Below are 15,216 nucleotides of genomic sequence, written 5' to 3'. Positions count from 1 at the left end.
AGTTAAAATGGGAGATATTTTCCCTTTACAAGCTGCATTTTGTACAGTGGAGTAAGTGAAATCTATAATTATCACAACTATTTTCAAAGGTACTTGTTAAATTATGTAATATCAGAACAATTCATTTAAGGAGTGTTGGAGTGTTTCTTTCCTTAAGTTAAGGATTTGTGAGATTTCAATAGTCAGAGAACTAGTAATGAAGAAGCAGCTTTAACATCTAGTTTAGCAGACAAAGAAGAATGTCCAAAGGCCACTGATACTTGGAACTGGGTCTGCACTCCAGTCATTCAGGAAAGCATGTTGAATGAGTTCGGCAGTCTGAACCAACCACATCTGCATCAGGACTAGGATTCCTCTGCAAACAGTTTCATATATATAGGCAAGAATAATCAAATCCCCTGTGGCTTTCTAAGTGGGCACTGCTGCCCACTTTAGTCATCCATGTAAAAATGATCATCCTGTATCTCTGGCCAACATTAGGTATGTTTTAAGAAAGTATACAAGAAATAAAAATGAAGGATCGTGATTGTCTATTCACATGATGGTGTAAATCAGCATTATTTTTACAAAAGCTTTAATGGAAATTCAGCTTTGTAAAACTAGCATGCAGACAGACAACTGGGTCTAATTTTAGTTTACACTTCTTATAAGATGCAATGGAATGAAAACATATAGTTAGTCCATATCATGCAAAAAGGCAAAAGCAGTGTTCTTTTTAATATGTTAACAGACTCTGAATGTTTTGATGGGAATAGGATACCCAGTACTACAGGGATCCCCTGAAAACTGTAGACCTAGTCTGTAGCCTGGATTATGTTTATTCATGCAGGAAACTGCTGCCAATTTTCTTCTTCGCTCTCTCTTCACAGAATTTAAGAAATGAAGAACAAGTGGCCATAATTCAGGCTTCCACTGTGTTGTCCTTGGCAGAAAAGGTAAATCATGTGCTTGCTTTTCTCATGTGTCATCTAAGGCGGCCTCATCTAACACTGGAAATTTTCTGCTCTGTTGTTGTTGTCGATATTGTCAAACTTTCTAGTGTAGGAAGTGATTCCCCAGATAAAGTAAACTATGCCAGCACAGTCCCAAACACCTTGCTAAAGCAGCAAAAATACCAGATTCAGCTGCTCTAAGCTGTGAAGTCAAAACAACTGCAAATACAAAAAGAACGTCAAATGAAACTTGTCAAATTGTAAACTGAATGAGAAACCATCAGACATCTAAGTCATAGTTACAGTGTGGGTTTTTCTAGTCCTAAGATTTCCAAAGCTTCTGAAGGGATCTGTATGCAAAAATTTCCACTGAAAGTATGTGTCCAAGTTCCTTTTTTTGGAAATTAAAAAGAAAGTGAGGGTTGGTTAAAATTATTTTCTGTGGCTCAAATGCAGCACACCGTTTTGTCAACATGATGGCTTCTAAGGATTCTACTCAACAACTCCTCCTCTGCAAAGAGAATTGCCATCTACCCAGCTAAGCTATTTGTGAGATGCTAGAGCCCCATTGTGGGGCCTCATCCGTGGGATGAAATGAGTTCCCTGTCCATCCAAGGAAGTGTGCTTTTCCATCTTCCAGTGATCTGGTAATGGTGGTCTTCTTGCTGCTTCTCTGTCAAGTGCTACCCACAGACATTGTGGCTGCCCCTGTCACAGGAGAACAGCTTCAAGAAGGGCCCACAACTAGCAACAGGTTACTAAAAATAGACTAACAAGATGCTGTAGATGTCCCGCTTGCCACTGCACATGTGCCTAGAAAACACAGCAGGTTACAGCTCTCATTGTCTTCTCTCCAGTGGATCCAGCAGATTGAGGGAGCTGAAGCTGCTCTGCATCAGAAGATGATGGAACTGGAAAGTGATATGGTCAGCAAACTTTCCTTAATACACATTTTAGGGGCAAGACACTGAGTGTGTCACATTTACCTGGTGTGCCAAAAGATAACTAAAAAGGTCTTTTGGTAAATTAAGTATGCAGGCTTTCTCTGATTATTGGTGAATCCATAAAATTGTTACTAGTCTGGTTCACGTGCAACAGCAGAATAACATAGAAACAGAAAGTGAAGGTTTGACAACTTTCTCTCTCTTTCCATGAGAGTGACTGTTTCTTAATAAGTACAAAGGGCTCAACGGTTGCTGTGCGATTTTCACAGATGTAAATGACCGCACTCTTTGTCTCATAAGATTCACAGTCTAAACATCAGCTGTTGCATCACATTTTACTCAATACCAATATGTGGGAAACTAATGAGTTATCACACTGTTTTGTTTTATTACATTTTAAGCCCATACTATCCTAAAGGCAAAGCATTCACAGCTGAACTGAAGTTGCTATAGCACCAGTATTCTTACCCTATTCTTATTCTAGTTAATGGAACTAATCTACAAGATGAACAAGCATAACTACAAGAATTGGATAGCTGTAGTGCTTTACAGTCTGTTCCTAGGGTATGTCCGTACTTGAGTCAATTCAGCTTAAGGTAGGCTGAGAAGTTAAAGCACAGCAGCTTCTCCCAAATCATGTGAACGTGAATATGCCTGTTCAGTTTATTGCACTTTCACACCTCTTCCAAAATAAGAGAAAGCACAAAAGGAGTTGTCCATGATGCCAGAGAAGGTATCTTTAGAAATCACACAGAAACTCATAAATGACACTACTAAAATGGCAAGCAATGTCACTGAAGTTAACAAAGAGATGATGGATTTAGTTCCATATAGATCAGATGTATGACCACACGAAAGCAATCCACAGCTGTTTTCCCTTCCTCCTTTTCTAGCTGAGTCATTGATAACTTTGCAGAGTGTAAGTTGAAGACTAGTCTCCTAGTCCTGCCTGAGTCAGATATCTGTAGTTGATTTAATAAAACTTTCCAAAGTATTTTGAGTAACTAATTATTTTTTCTGTCCAAATGATCCTTCATTGTAGGAACAATTTTGCAAAATAAAAGGTTATTTGGAGGAAGAATTAGACTACAGGAAGCAAGCTCTTGACCAAGCATACATGGTATGTACAAAGGAAATTCTACAGCACATATTGGCCAGCACTGTGACAGGACTCAGACTCCTGTTGGATTAGAAAGAGAGATTTTTTGCTTTTTTCTTAGTAACTTTATTTGTTTTCTCCCGTTCTTCTAATGCACTACCTTGCAATCTGCACAGCTTCAGTGTGACACCTAGCTTTTTCATGTCATGAAAAGGCAGAAGTCTGAAACTCTTCTTCAGTTAAAGGCAGATATTTCTCATTAATGTTGGCTTGTCCAACTGGAGTCAGTGCAACCAACTAGAACTCAGGTCTGGAATCTTGGCCATTTTGCACATGTCACAGCAAGAAGACAATATGCCACAAAAAGCAAGAGTTCCTGCTATAAACACTGCTGTATGAAATTCTGATACATAGGTCTGATAACTAGTTGTGCAAGTTCATCATGTTTGGTTTGTCATGTTAATGAGAATGCTCATTGATTAGCAGGATTAAAAGCAAAGTAGTCTGACAGTGACCCTTCAATCTCTCCTCTTTTGTTTTTTAGCACAATGGGTCAAAATTTTAGAATTGGTGAAATATTCATCTTTACGCTTGTAAAATAGGTATATTCTATCCAACTCCTAATCATCTTTGTAACTGCTTACAAAACAAAGTGAGGGATTTCAGTGAAAATTAATATTAAGATATTTTAAAAATAAAAGTTCATATCCCTTTGTCAAACCATTTTATAAGTTCTGTTTTTCACATTTTTTGCACATTTGAGCACAGGGACCACCTCTCATGTAGGCATCTGAATCTGCCACCAACCCCTTAGTTCCCACTGTGTTTTAAACAATGGTTCATCTCTAATTGGCTTTTGGTATTGCATCAACCAGAGGATCCAGGAGCTTGAAGCCACCTTGTACAATGCTTTGCAGCAAGAAACCGTGATAAAGTTCGGGGAACTACTCACTGAAAAACAGCAGGAAGAGCTGAGGACAGCTGTAGAAAAGCTAAGACGTCAGATGCTGAGGAAAAGCAGAGAATATGATTGCCAGATTCTTCAGGAGAGGATGGAGCTGCTTCAGCAGGCTCATCAGGTAAGAAAAAGGAACCGAGCACATGCGTTACCTACTCTGCTTTGCTGTCTAAGAACATAAGCTGAGGTCATATTTAGGCAAGCTCCTGGTCATTGAGGGAGCCTGGCATCTAGGTTTTTGAGTTGTTCCATACTTTGTGTCTTTACTGTGTAAATAAACACATATGATACTAGCTTGTGGAGGATTGTTTTGGCATGTTTTGAGTCTTAAAATTCCAAACTAAAGTTTTCATCCAGAATTCTGTCCACATGAATCTAGCTTTGTAATAAAATGGTCATCCCTAGTTATTGGACTGGGCACAAGAGGAACTGTATGAGTGCTTCTGGCTCATGTTACACAGGAGAGCTCTTTTTTTTCCAGACACTTCTGCTCTGTTGTGTCCCCCCCCAAAGTGGGCAGTTGTTATGTTTCACTGCTGAGAGGTAGTACTACGTTTCAGGTTCAAAGACCAATGTTTGCTGCTATGCAAGCTGTGAGGTCCCAGAGCAAAATGGCAAACAGCCACAGCATGCTGATTAATACGACAGCTGCACCATGAAGCAAAACTTACTCAAATGTTTATGGGAATTAGAGACGAAGCATATGTCCAGTGGTCAGAGTTTCTGGTTCACAGGAAGACTTGGTTGCCACAGTCCTGCCTGATCCTGAGTTGGAGACTTGAGACTGGTCCACCCTTACTTCTTCTTACCAGGCCTTTGCAGCGTGAGGAGCTGCTTGATTTCAGCCCTGGTTAACACTGCCACAGCAGTTCTGGCTGCCTTGAACAACTCTTAGCCAGCCTCAGTGCAGGTGGGGGTGGGAAAACCTGAGAGGCAAGGAAGGGAAGAGGTAGTGCTTGAAAGCTGCCATAAGCTAGTCATTTCACCTTGAGACAATTAGGAAGATGGTCACAGGGGTGCCATCTGCTCCCCAAGTGCCAGGGGCTCCAGGTGTCTCCTGCTTTGGCCCTCTGGATCTCTGCTGTGTGCTGGCCAGCTGTCATATGCCCTGACTAAATAGAGAAAAGCTACCAAGATTCAAGGCCGCCTTTTTCATACTTAGTAGTTCTGCTACCTATTCTGTGGGATCTCCCTGAGGGGCCAAATGTTTAACTCATGTTACATAATCTTTCCAGAAGCACCTAGCTCTGCTAAAAAAAATACACCTTGTCTCTTAAGTTACATATATCCCACTCACCACAAAATCAATGTTTTCATAGTATTGTTGTCGTGGTTTTGCCCCAGCCAGTAACTGAGCACCATGCAGCTGCTCACTCACCCCTTCCCACCCCCAAGGAGATGGGGAGGAGAATAAAAAAATCTTGTGGGTTGAGATACAGTTTAATAGGATAACAAAGGAAGAGAATAATAATAATAGTAGTAGTAATAATAATAATGATGATGATGATGGTAATAAAACAAGTGATGCACAAATGCAATTGCTCAACACCTGCACAAGGAAAAACAAAAACAAACCAGTCTGTTTCCGAGCAGCGATCCTGCCTCCTGGCCAGGTTCCCCAGTTATATCCAGAGCATGGCACTATATGGCAGGGAATATCCCTTCGGCCAGTCTGGGTCAGTTGTCCTGGCTGTGCTCTTCCAGCTTCTTGTGCACCTGGCAGGGTGTGAGAAGCTCAAAAGTCCTTGACTTTGTATAGACACATCAACTACCCAGCAACAACTAAAAATATCAGTGTGTTATCAACACTATTCTCATACTAAATCCAAAACACAGCACTATATTGGCTACTAGAAAGAAAATTATCTCAGCCAAAACACAAACAATTTTATACATTTATCATTTCAGATCTAATGATAACACTTTAATTCTCTTTCAACACATCAAACTGAGAAATCTTAATGAATCATGATGTAATTCTAAAGAATACAACCATCATCTTAGGCTTTCCATCTATTTAACGCAGGATTAATATAAAATAGATAATATGAAACAGATCCACTATTGATATTAATTTCCAGCATTTGAGGGATACAGTCACATATATGCAGTAGCGTATTCTGAGCAGTTGTACACATGGTAAAATTGTAGTTAGGCAGAGTTAGTGGATGGAGTCATGGTACTACAAAAGATTATTCCTGCCAAAGAAATGCATTTGTTAATTTCTAGGCTTTTGGCACTTGGAACATTTAAGTTAGTTGTTCAGCAGAGCAAATTTACCGAGAATTTAGTCTAGATGCTTTCTTTTCTGATTTCCAGAGGATCCGAGATTTAGAAGATAAAACTGACATCCAAAAGAGACAAATTAAGGATCTGGAGGAAAAGGTTGGTTCTGTTATGCTTCTGAAGCACGCTGATCAACTTTTTTGAAAGTAATGACTTAGTTCTCTTGAACTACATTAACTTTTTGTTTAGCTGAATCAGCTGGACCTGTTGGTGGTGTTCTACTATGCTTTCTTTTCAATTTGTGACTTTAGAGTCTCCTCCACAACATTTCATTTTAGGAAATAAACGTCAAACACAATTGTGGTTAAATTGGCTGTTAAATGCTGTGTTGGTAGACAGACAATACTTCCATTAAAGGCAAGGTGAGGCTAGCAAGCAGGAAAGACTGAATGAAACCGAGTGAAGATTTCAAGATTGTCCTTATCTGGCAGGACTAGAGAACTCAGGTTCTGATGCTGTCCTCTTTATTGAAGCTTGTAATTGACTATAAGATACAAATTTGGTACCAGAATCTTGCTCTTAAACTGATCAAAGAACTATATATGCACATTCTTTATATATAATATATATACACACATTCTCTCCCTCTCTAAAAATATGCACTGAAACAAGTGGGCATAATGCAAAACTTGATACACGTAATTCTTTCCAATTTTCTGCCAATATTTTTGTGATACAAGGACTCAGTGTCTTTCTAACTTGGAAAAATAACAGATGATAATACGTGATGAAAATAAAAAAACAAAGCAAAACTTATGCCATGGTCAAAAGGAGACCTTGAATAGGAGACCTTTAGTGTCAATTTTCAAAAGAGCTTCAGACTCACAAAAACTCACATCTCTGAAGACAATGCATTCATGATTCAAATGAGACATCCAAAAATTATTAAACGTTTAATCGTTTGGGTTTGATATTATGCATGTGTGTGTATATATATATTTTCCCAGCCTATTTCCAACATTGATTGCAGGCACTGGTTTTTAATGCGCTTAAAAATACTACCCGTGCTATTTTTGATATCCAGTTTTGTGACTTCAGTCAACCCGTGGTGGTTCATAGTGACAGTTATACCTCAGGCTTTCAATATAGTGCCAATTGTAATTCATTACCGAAATTAATGGGATCTGTTTTCTAAGCCTGGGAGAGGTGGTATGGTACTTACAGAAGTAACTAGTGAAATACAGTGTTTTCTGAATACGTAGTTATTCTAATTGTCCTACAGAGTGCAAAAATAATCATGATGCTTACAATGTCATGACCTTTAGTTTTTACACAATCTTCTCTTTCTCCTGCAGTTTCTATTTCTATTCTTGTTCTTCTCTCTTGCCTTTATTCTTTGGCCTTGATGTCAATGTGCCTCTTGGAAAGGTAAGATTATTTTATTTATTTCCTCAAAGCTAGCACTTCGTGCACAGAGCTGGGGATCGCATCCTTGTGTGCTTTTTGCCTATGTCTGGCGTCAGAGAACTCAGCAGGTCGTTGTCAATTTGTAATAGTTCACAATGGAGGGTTGTCACACTGCTGAGTAGACACAGAGAGTTGCAGTCAGACCAACACCATCCAACATACTTGTAAGTGAATTGCGTAAGCTTGCTGGTGATACACTGCTATTCAGAATTGTAAAACTAAAAGCTAACAAGAATTTCACAGTATCAAATAGCCAAGAGAATTGCAGGTGAAATTCAATGTTGATATTTCCAAAGTGATGCAGGGAGAAAACAGTTATAAATCTCAACCATATGCACACTATGAACTGACACTCATGACATAGATCAGGAGGTTACAACAGGCAGATCTCAGTGGCAGAAGTAGGAGAGGTACAAAGAAAGGCAAGGAAGAATAATTAGCTGCTGCAAGACAGAGAGATGGAAGGATTTTTCTGGCTGAGAAAGCGAGACACTGTTAAAAGGAGGTACAGGGGAGGTGTAGAAAACTTGTTGTAGACTGGATGGATAGATCGCTGTCATTCATGGTCTCCTCCAGTACAAGCAATTATCACATAATAAGTTTAAACTAAACAAAAATTGATAGTTAATGATGTAGGACGTAAAGAAGTCTTTGTCACACACACTTAGCAGTTGGAAGTTCAGAGTTCAAAAAGCAACATGAAGATGGGGAAATAGATCAGGGAACTCTAATGTGCGTGGCCTTCACATTTTTCCCTCTGTGCCTAGCCACTTTCAGAACCAGGATACTGGTGTAGGAGGATCTTTCTTCTGATCCAGCATAACAGTAGAAGAACATAGCCTCGATAATGTTATGTTAAACACTCAAGGACATGCAATGACAGATCAAAACTTTCTGATTTGGGGACAGACCCAATCCATTAAATTTCTCTTGGATCTGCCTTGAGCTATGTCAATGAATAAATTCTTTTGCCCTGCACTTGAGGCAAGCTGAGAATACAGTTGTGTGTAAAAGATGTTTTGCCATGCCCTTCCACGATTTGTACTGGCTCAGCCTTTGTTTCCAGGTGCAGTTCAAAGTATTGATTATAACTAAGTGACATGGGTCCAGTTTAGTGGGTTTTCCTTTTCCCTCTAAGGAAAAGCCCCCTACTTTGTGCTTCATTTCAGCTAGATCAAGGATTTCTTTTGCAGTTTTGTGATGATGCAGAGATAACTCCCAGAATTACCCACATCAACTGGAATCCACTGCCTCCTTGGCTGGCCAGATCTCAAAATGAGTATTTTCTTGGGCTGAGGCAGCAATATACTTGTAGGTTGGGCTAAATAGGGAATGTATAGGAAAGAATCAGAGGAGTGTGGACAGATCAGTGATCATGGCTCTTGTAAATAATGGCCAATATCATTATAGAGTTTCTGCTATTTCAAACATACTGCCTTGATCCAGTGAACGTTAAACAGATTGTTATGACTGCATACTCACTAATGTTCCTGCTGCAGCATTTGGGGGAACCCTGACACAGCACAGCAGCTGTGAGATGTTTTGAATGGCCATGAATGGTGAAAATTTGATTTTTACAGTTTCTTGCTTATTCATAGTGGGGGAAAAAAAAATCAGAGTGTCTTCTGAAACAGCAAAATTATGTATAGGCTAGTTTTAAGAAGCCAAAATTTTCACAGTACACAGTAGTAGCAAATAATTGTATATGACTCTGTCTTTTGCTGTACCACAGAATCATGGGTCCAGGACAAGCAGCCAACCTAGAGGGAGAGTCAAAAAAACCCAAACAAAACCCCCCCTTGGATTTAAGGTGCATCTTGAAAACTCACAGGAATTGATAGTGACATTTGCAAGACCCTGTCTGCATGAGTTTGAGTTTTTCCCATTTGCCTATACTGTTGTCCTTCTTTTAAGTTTACATCACAGCTACAATAAAGTCCTTGTAAAGCATATGAGAAAAAACGGGGCAATAAGAGGTTCAGAATTTTCTGTATATATAGTTTGCAGCTATATTTTCCACCTGTATGGGTATGGAATTGGTTTTATATTGAGTATATGCCTCTGTATACCTACAGAATTGTTAAGGAGCTCATACATCCTAGTTTTACCAATGCTGGCATCAACTAAGGTGGAAGAAATATAAGAAACCGAGACATTTCTTATTTCTTTGAAAATGTGCCTCAAAAGATATACCTTGCTCAGTTTAGGTCACCTTGATTAAAAATGCATTCATGACACTAAACTACTGAACAGTTTTTCCTAATCCCATCTCTTTTAAGATGGAGCATCCAGTGAAGTCTTTGCAGTAGAGCATGCATCTTGAGAAATCAAAATTAAAATTTTCAATAATATTAGAACTCATCAGGAAATGTTGTCTTCCTGATTTTTTAAAATTGTTTTTTGTTTTGGAAAGAACTTTTTTCAGAAACTTAAAAAAACCCCTCAGTGGTAGATGCAAATGCCAAAAAGATCCACAAAAAGTGCATATAAATATTTTTTTGTTTATGGATATGACATTTTTCATTAGAAAAGAAAAACATGATTCACATGAAAAATTTAATTTACCTGTAATTGAACTTAGAATAGGAAATCCCTAGTCCCAGGACAAAAATGTCAGTGTATGCTTCCTGAGGCTGTATGCATGGTTTTGGTATGCCAGCGCGGAAGAGAAAGGAAGGCGAACTGAGAATTATAGACGTAACATGGATGAGTCACTTGGCTTTTCAGGAATTGCAGTTATATACCAGTATCTTTAGAAATTAGCATTTCCCAAAATAGAAGAAAAACACCTATTATTCTGGCATCGGAATTCCAGCAGTACTGATTAACTCTTTGTCTTGGAGCCTGTGGAAATATCTTAAAGTGCCCTGGCAGTGTCTGCATGCTAAGGAAAAAAAACCCCTTCAGAATATGTCTGTGTGCGTGGGTTCCATGGTGACTTTCAGATTGCTGTTTTAACAGCCTCACAATTAGCTCTGCAATGTATTCAAAGACAGACTGAATTCTTTGTTGCAGAGGAGCCATTCCTTCCCTCTTCCTGAAGCAGAAACGGGAGAGCCACACATATAAAAAGACAAGAATCAGGACCATCAAAAAAATACAACAAAATCTCCACATTTGCTGATAACGCTTAGGCCCTTTTGGCCTAATTTGGGGGCAGGTATTGGCTGGTTAGAAAAGCTAACGAGGTGCGTAAGGTCAGAACTCTACATTCCTTCTAAAATTGTAGCAGATTTATTATTATTCACTTGCAGTCATTCTACCTGCATGTGGCTGGTGGGTCACATCTAGCAGAAGCTCTCCGCTAATTTGATGCAGTCGTTGCTGGTGCATTCATTGAGTAGGACTAATAGTCAAAAGAAAGCATTTTTCTGCTCCCTCTAGGACTGGCAGGACTGTCACAGCTGCAGCGGAACCAGAGCAGCATTGAGGCCGATTTCATTGCTGGGGTTTGACAAAGTTCCCTCAGGACCGTGTCAAGGCTTCACTTTCCCACCCCTGGCCCAATCTCCTTCAGTAGGTTTTCTGCTTGTCATCTGAGGTTTAGCAGGTGTAAATCCTTTTGGTGTAACTTCACTGAGCCCAGGAAGGCTGCTCTAACTACCGCACCAACATGAGAAGAGTTTTGCTCACTGTTGCTCCATAGGGACTGGCCCCAGGAGTACACGAGGGTCTAGTTCGAATGACTTGTCTCTACTCCCCATAGGGAGGATGAGAATCATCAGAGAGATCTGAAATGTGGTTTACAGCCCCTGAGAGCCTGCTGGTGTGTGGTGCCACTCCTAGGACCACCCAGGAGATGAATGATTCTTTTGCCACTTTCACATCCTGCGTTTGTATATTTGGCTATGAATGTCAGGTAGGGGACAAGAAGATGGATTACTGTGAGCTGAACAGCAGAGGAAGTAGCCATGACAGTGGTGGAGATATAGTGATGCAGAAAATGGGACATTGGCTATGAAAATGGAAGAATGGGGGGGGGGGGGGGGGGGGGATATATAAACTTTGTGCTTTTCCTGAGGATCTGCATTGCTGTGAACTCCCTTGGACTGTAAAGAGAGTTGCAGCAGGCCCAGGATCACAGCAAGCATATCTGTAGTATTTTACCAGGGCGAGTCACTCTACAAGAGCAAAGCATCAAGTCTTGTAGCAATTCCTTAAAAACAAGGCTATGGTAAGCAGCTGTTAGGTCCTTGTCCCCTGCCTGATCCCAGTCTTCACCCCCTCCATTTCCCTCCATGGGATCCTCACTCCTCAATACCTGAGGGGAAATCTCGGGACAGAAGCAATTTGGGAATGGTGGTGGCAAGATTGAGAAGGATTTTAGCAAGGTCATATTTTCTGAGTCTGGAGTACATGGAATCAGAGAGAATAACTAACAATGGTTTGTGTTTCCCATTCACTTTAAAAAAACACCTGCCTACCCAGGTGACTTTGACATTTGAAGTAAGTCACTCATCAAGCATGAGCATGGCATGGGGAATGTTCTATCAGCATTTCTGGTTCTTAGAACTACTGAGATATATATCATCAAGGGGATCTTTGCAAAATTGCTTTAGTTCCACTGGATGCAAGTTAACTTTGTTAACCTTATCATAAGAGAGTTCAAACAGATCCTTGATAAAACAACAACAAAAAAAGCACAATGCATCCATGAAATGCACCTTGGGAATCATTTGATGATGAAAGGTATTTGGTTTTGTTCGTGACTTGCTGCAGTTTATCCTTTACCAGCCTTTTAACTAGCTTAGAGCAAACCATGATGCAATCGCAGACAATCCTTTCTGATTTCTTTCTCTCTCTGAGAGGGCACAGCACTCAGTGCTGTTCTTTTCAGGTAAGGAAGGACAAGGATGAATGAAACGATGTGCAGCAATATATAGTATCCAGACCAGCAGCTCTCTAATTCCTGTTTATGTGGGATTTTCCTACCTGCATTTCTTCTGTGCTTGTGAATACACACATTCACTTATTTGTGATCATGTAAGGAAGTCTGGTCTGCATGGATTTTGCACTCAGTGAATTTTACCACATAGGCTTGAATGCTGAGAGAGCAAAGACAAAATATGCCCTTTTTACCCTGGTTTCAAACCTGAGACCCACAGTTCTTTCCCATAGGTAGGGAAGGCTCCCTCAGAACAGAAGCAGTCTGTGTTTGCCTCACTACTGAATTCGCCAAAGGTCAGGGGAACCCCAGAAACCACAAGCATCTCGCCTGCTGTCATCTCTCTGGTCACTGGTGAATTTTAGGCAGCTTTAGTTGAAGAGTTACTGAAACTGGTGTGTAACTATTAATCTGAAGATGCCCTATGGGGAGTTTTGTGGACCAGAGGGCTGTACTTTGTTGGGTTAAGTGGACAGGCTTGGCAGAATACTCAGAACTTTCACAAATGCCTTTCATATGGACAGAAACAGTTTAACACTGATAACTATAAGAACAGACCTTTTCAACTTTCTGATTGATAGACTGCATCTTGTCAGCTGGGATACGTAGGTAGAGGAACTTACCACTTATCTGATACAGATTTTTTTTTGTTTTGTTTTTTTTTTACTTTTAGAGTGCCCGACCACACAGATAAGTCCTTATAAAGGCAAATGCTTCCACCCCCCCGATGAAGAGAACATTGTTTACACCTATTTAAAAAAGTATAAAAATGAACAACCTGTAGCCAAGACTGCAACCACCTTGTATTTTAAAGCCATCACTCAAGATTTGTTACTTGACAGTTCCTGTCTAAAGCTATGATATATGCTGCATCTAACGAAATTCTGTATGTTGAAATTACAAAAGGGGAAGAAAAATAAACTGTGAACCTACATCACTTAGGAAGAAGTTAAAGGGAAGGAACCACTTTCAGCTGATCAAGTCAGTGTGTCTTGGGCATGGAACCAAAGTTACAACAGAAAAATCTATCCCTGCTGTGCAGGGCAATTGTTTAAATGTGACACTGTCATCCCACGAATGGATCAAACGTTACCAGGACAGAGCAGGAGAAACACACACAAGCCGTGGCGAGATGCTGACAACACAGCAGTCAGTTTGAACTATCTGGCTTTCTCACTGCAGGGACTCCTTCTCTCCCTCTTTGGTTTTAACCTCAGGAACAAATGACAGCTGCAATGTGGGGGGAAGAAAGGAAAAATGCATTCTGGCTTATTGCAGGATGGGCAGGACAGGGCACCGTGTTTTGCTCTTGAGATCGTAACAAAGCACCACCCTACTCAACAAAGGAAGGGAAGAAGAGGGTGTCTGGCCTAAGGAGGATTTCTGACAGTTGTAGCCTTGTCTCTCTCCATACTCCCTCCATGAAGAACACCCTATTGTCAGATACTCTTCATGTTCTTTAAAGACTGCCATTAAGATAATAACGACCATACTTGGTTTTACTATTTGAATAATACACTGAGGATCACTGGATTGGACCTACAGAGTAGCTTCTGAGAAAGAAATGTGTTGGAGGACAGAGGGGGGGGGGAAAAGCCAATCCCCTTGTCCGTGTGGTATGGTCCACAAACCATCAGCTTCCAACTATTTTGTCCCAGCTTGGAACAAATGTTTTGGTTTGGCTTGTCAAAGTAATTTTGTTAGTTGGCTTGCTGATCAATGACACACAAACCAAAAATGGGGAAAAGCTGTGTGAACACATCCTTATTAGAGAAGTAAGAAGTATCACTAGTCTGTTTAGATTTTTCTACAGTTAAGAATAACTAGAAGTAGTTTGCATTTCAAAGCATTACTTACCTCTCTAATCAAAGCCTGGAACCCAATCCTGGTGTCTCCCTGAGGCATCACAGGTCCATGCCCCCTCTAGTCAGTAAGAAACAAACCCTGAGGAGTGTCATGCCTGCAGCAAACATTGTGACTGTCCTGTGCCTGCTGGGAGCAAAGCAGCCAGCTGCATCATCTTTCCTTTTCTTACTGATGTGCTATATGAGCTAGGCATGACAATGCACTTCTCTGTGGCTCTAATTTCCTTGGAAATGCAGTTGTGCCTGTCGAGATTTCAAGTTCCTGTGGCAAGAAGGCTCCTTATGTGAGCTGTGTCTTCCACAACAGAGCCTTGATTTTAACTGAAACGGATGTCTGCATTACAAAACAGAAAACTAAGAGCCGGAATTACAGCCTGTGCATTACTTAAACCTTCAAAACAGGGCTCACATGTACCAACACCTTATGCACACAGACTCCGCCCATCAGAAGCTTTAAAAGTGTTTTAGAGTCTCTCCTTTGCTTGTTTATTTTCACAGATGAAGCAACTGAGGCACAAAGCAGTGAAGTAACTTGTCGTAGCAACTCAGCAGGTCAAAAGCAGTTCCTCAGCTACTGCAGGGATGAAGTTCCTCTAGTACTGAGGATATTTTTTGGCTAGTATAGCTTTTAATCATTAATTTCCATTCACCCAACTGGATTGCAAGGCTGGGCTCCATTTCTTCACAAAGTCTCCTAACACCCTCATTTCTTGCGTGCCCTGAGACTGTGTTAAGTCTTCCATCAAAGCTTAGAAGCTATTAGCAAGTGATTTTTTTTCCTGCTCCTTAAAATTAATTTAACTTACAGAATGACCACGTTTTATTGAAGTAGTCTGTTTC

The 15,216-nt window shown here is 40.3% G+C and overlaps 1 protein-coding gene across 9 annotated transcripts in view; it reads left to right on the top strand.

Moving 5' to 3' along the window:
* Window positions 1-13,416, top strand: part of JAKMIP2 (janus kinase and microtubule interacting protein 2) — a 64,995-nt gene extending 51,579 nt beyond the window's left edge. For 2 of the 9 annotated variants that reach the window (XR_012837700.1, XR_012837702.1), the window contains exons 16-22: window positions 870-935; window positions 1,790-1,858; window positions 2,919-2,996; window positions 3,851-4,054; window positions 6,253-6,318; window positions 7,617-7,790; window positions 9,359-13,416. Coding sequence is in view for 5 of the 9 variants with exons in the window: in XM_075766353.1 (XP_075622468.1) it covers window positions 870-935; window positions 1,790-1,858; window positions 2,919-2,996; window positions 3,851-4,054; window positions 6,253-6,318; window positions 7,515-7,565 (534 nt within the window). In the remaining 4 variants the exon portion in view is untranslated. Of the gene's footprint in view, window positions 1-869; window positions 936-1,789; window positions 1,859-2,918; window positions 2,997-3,850; window positions 4,055-6,252; window positions 6,319-7,514; window positions 7,588-7,616; window positions 7,791-9,358 lie in introns of all 9 variants that reach the window. The other 7 variants (XR_012837703.1, XR_012837701.1, XM_075766357.1 and 4 more) reach the window with 7 other exon arrangements.
* Window positions 13,417-15,216: the final 1,800 nt, after the last annotated feature.

This window comes from Balearica regulorum, chromosome 14 (genome assembly GCF_011004875.1).
Source record: "Balearica regulorum gibbericeps isolate bBalReg1 chromosome 14, bBalReg1.pri, whole genome shotgun sequence".
In the NCBI taxonomy this organism is placed as follows: domain Eukaryota; kingdom Metazoa; phylum Chordata; class Aves; order Gruiformes; family Gruidae; genus Balearica; species Balearica regulorum.
This window is presented reverse-complemented; position numbering and strand designations above follow the sequence as displayed.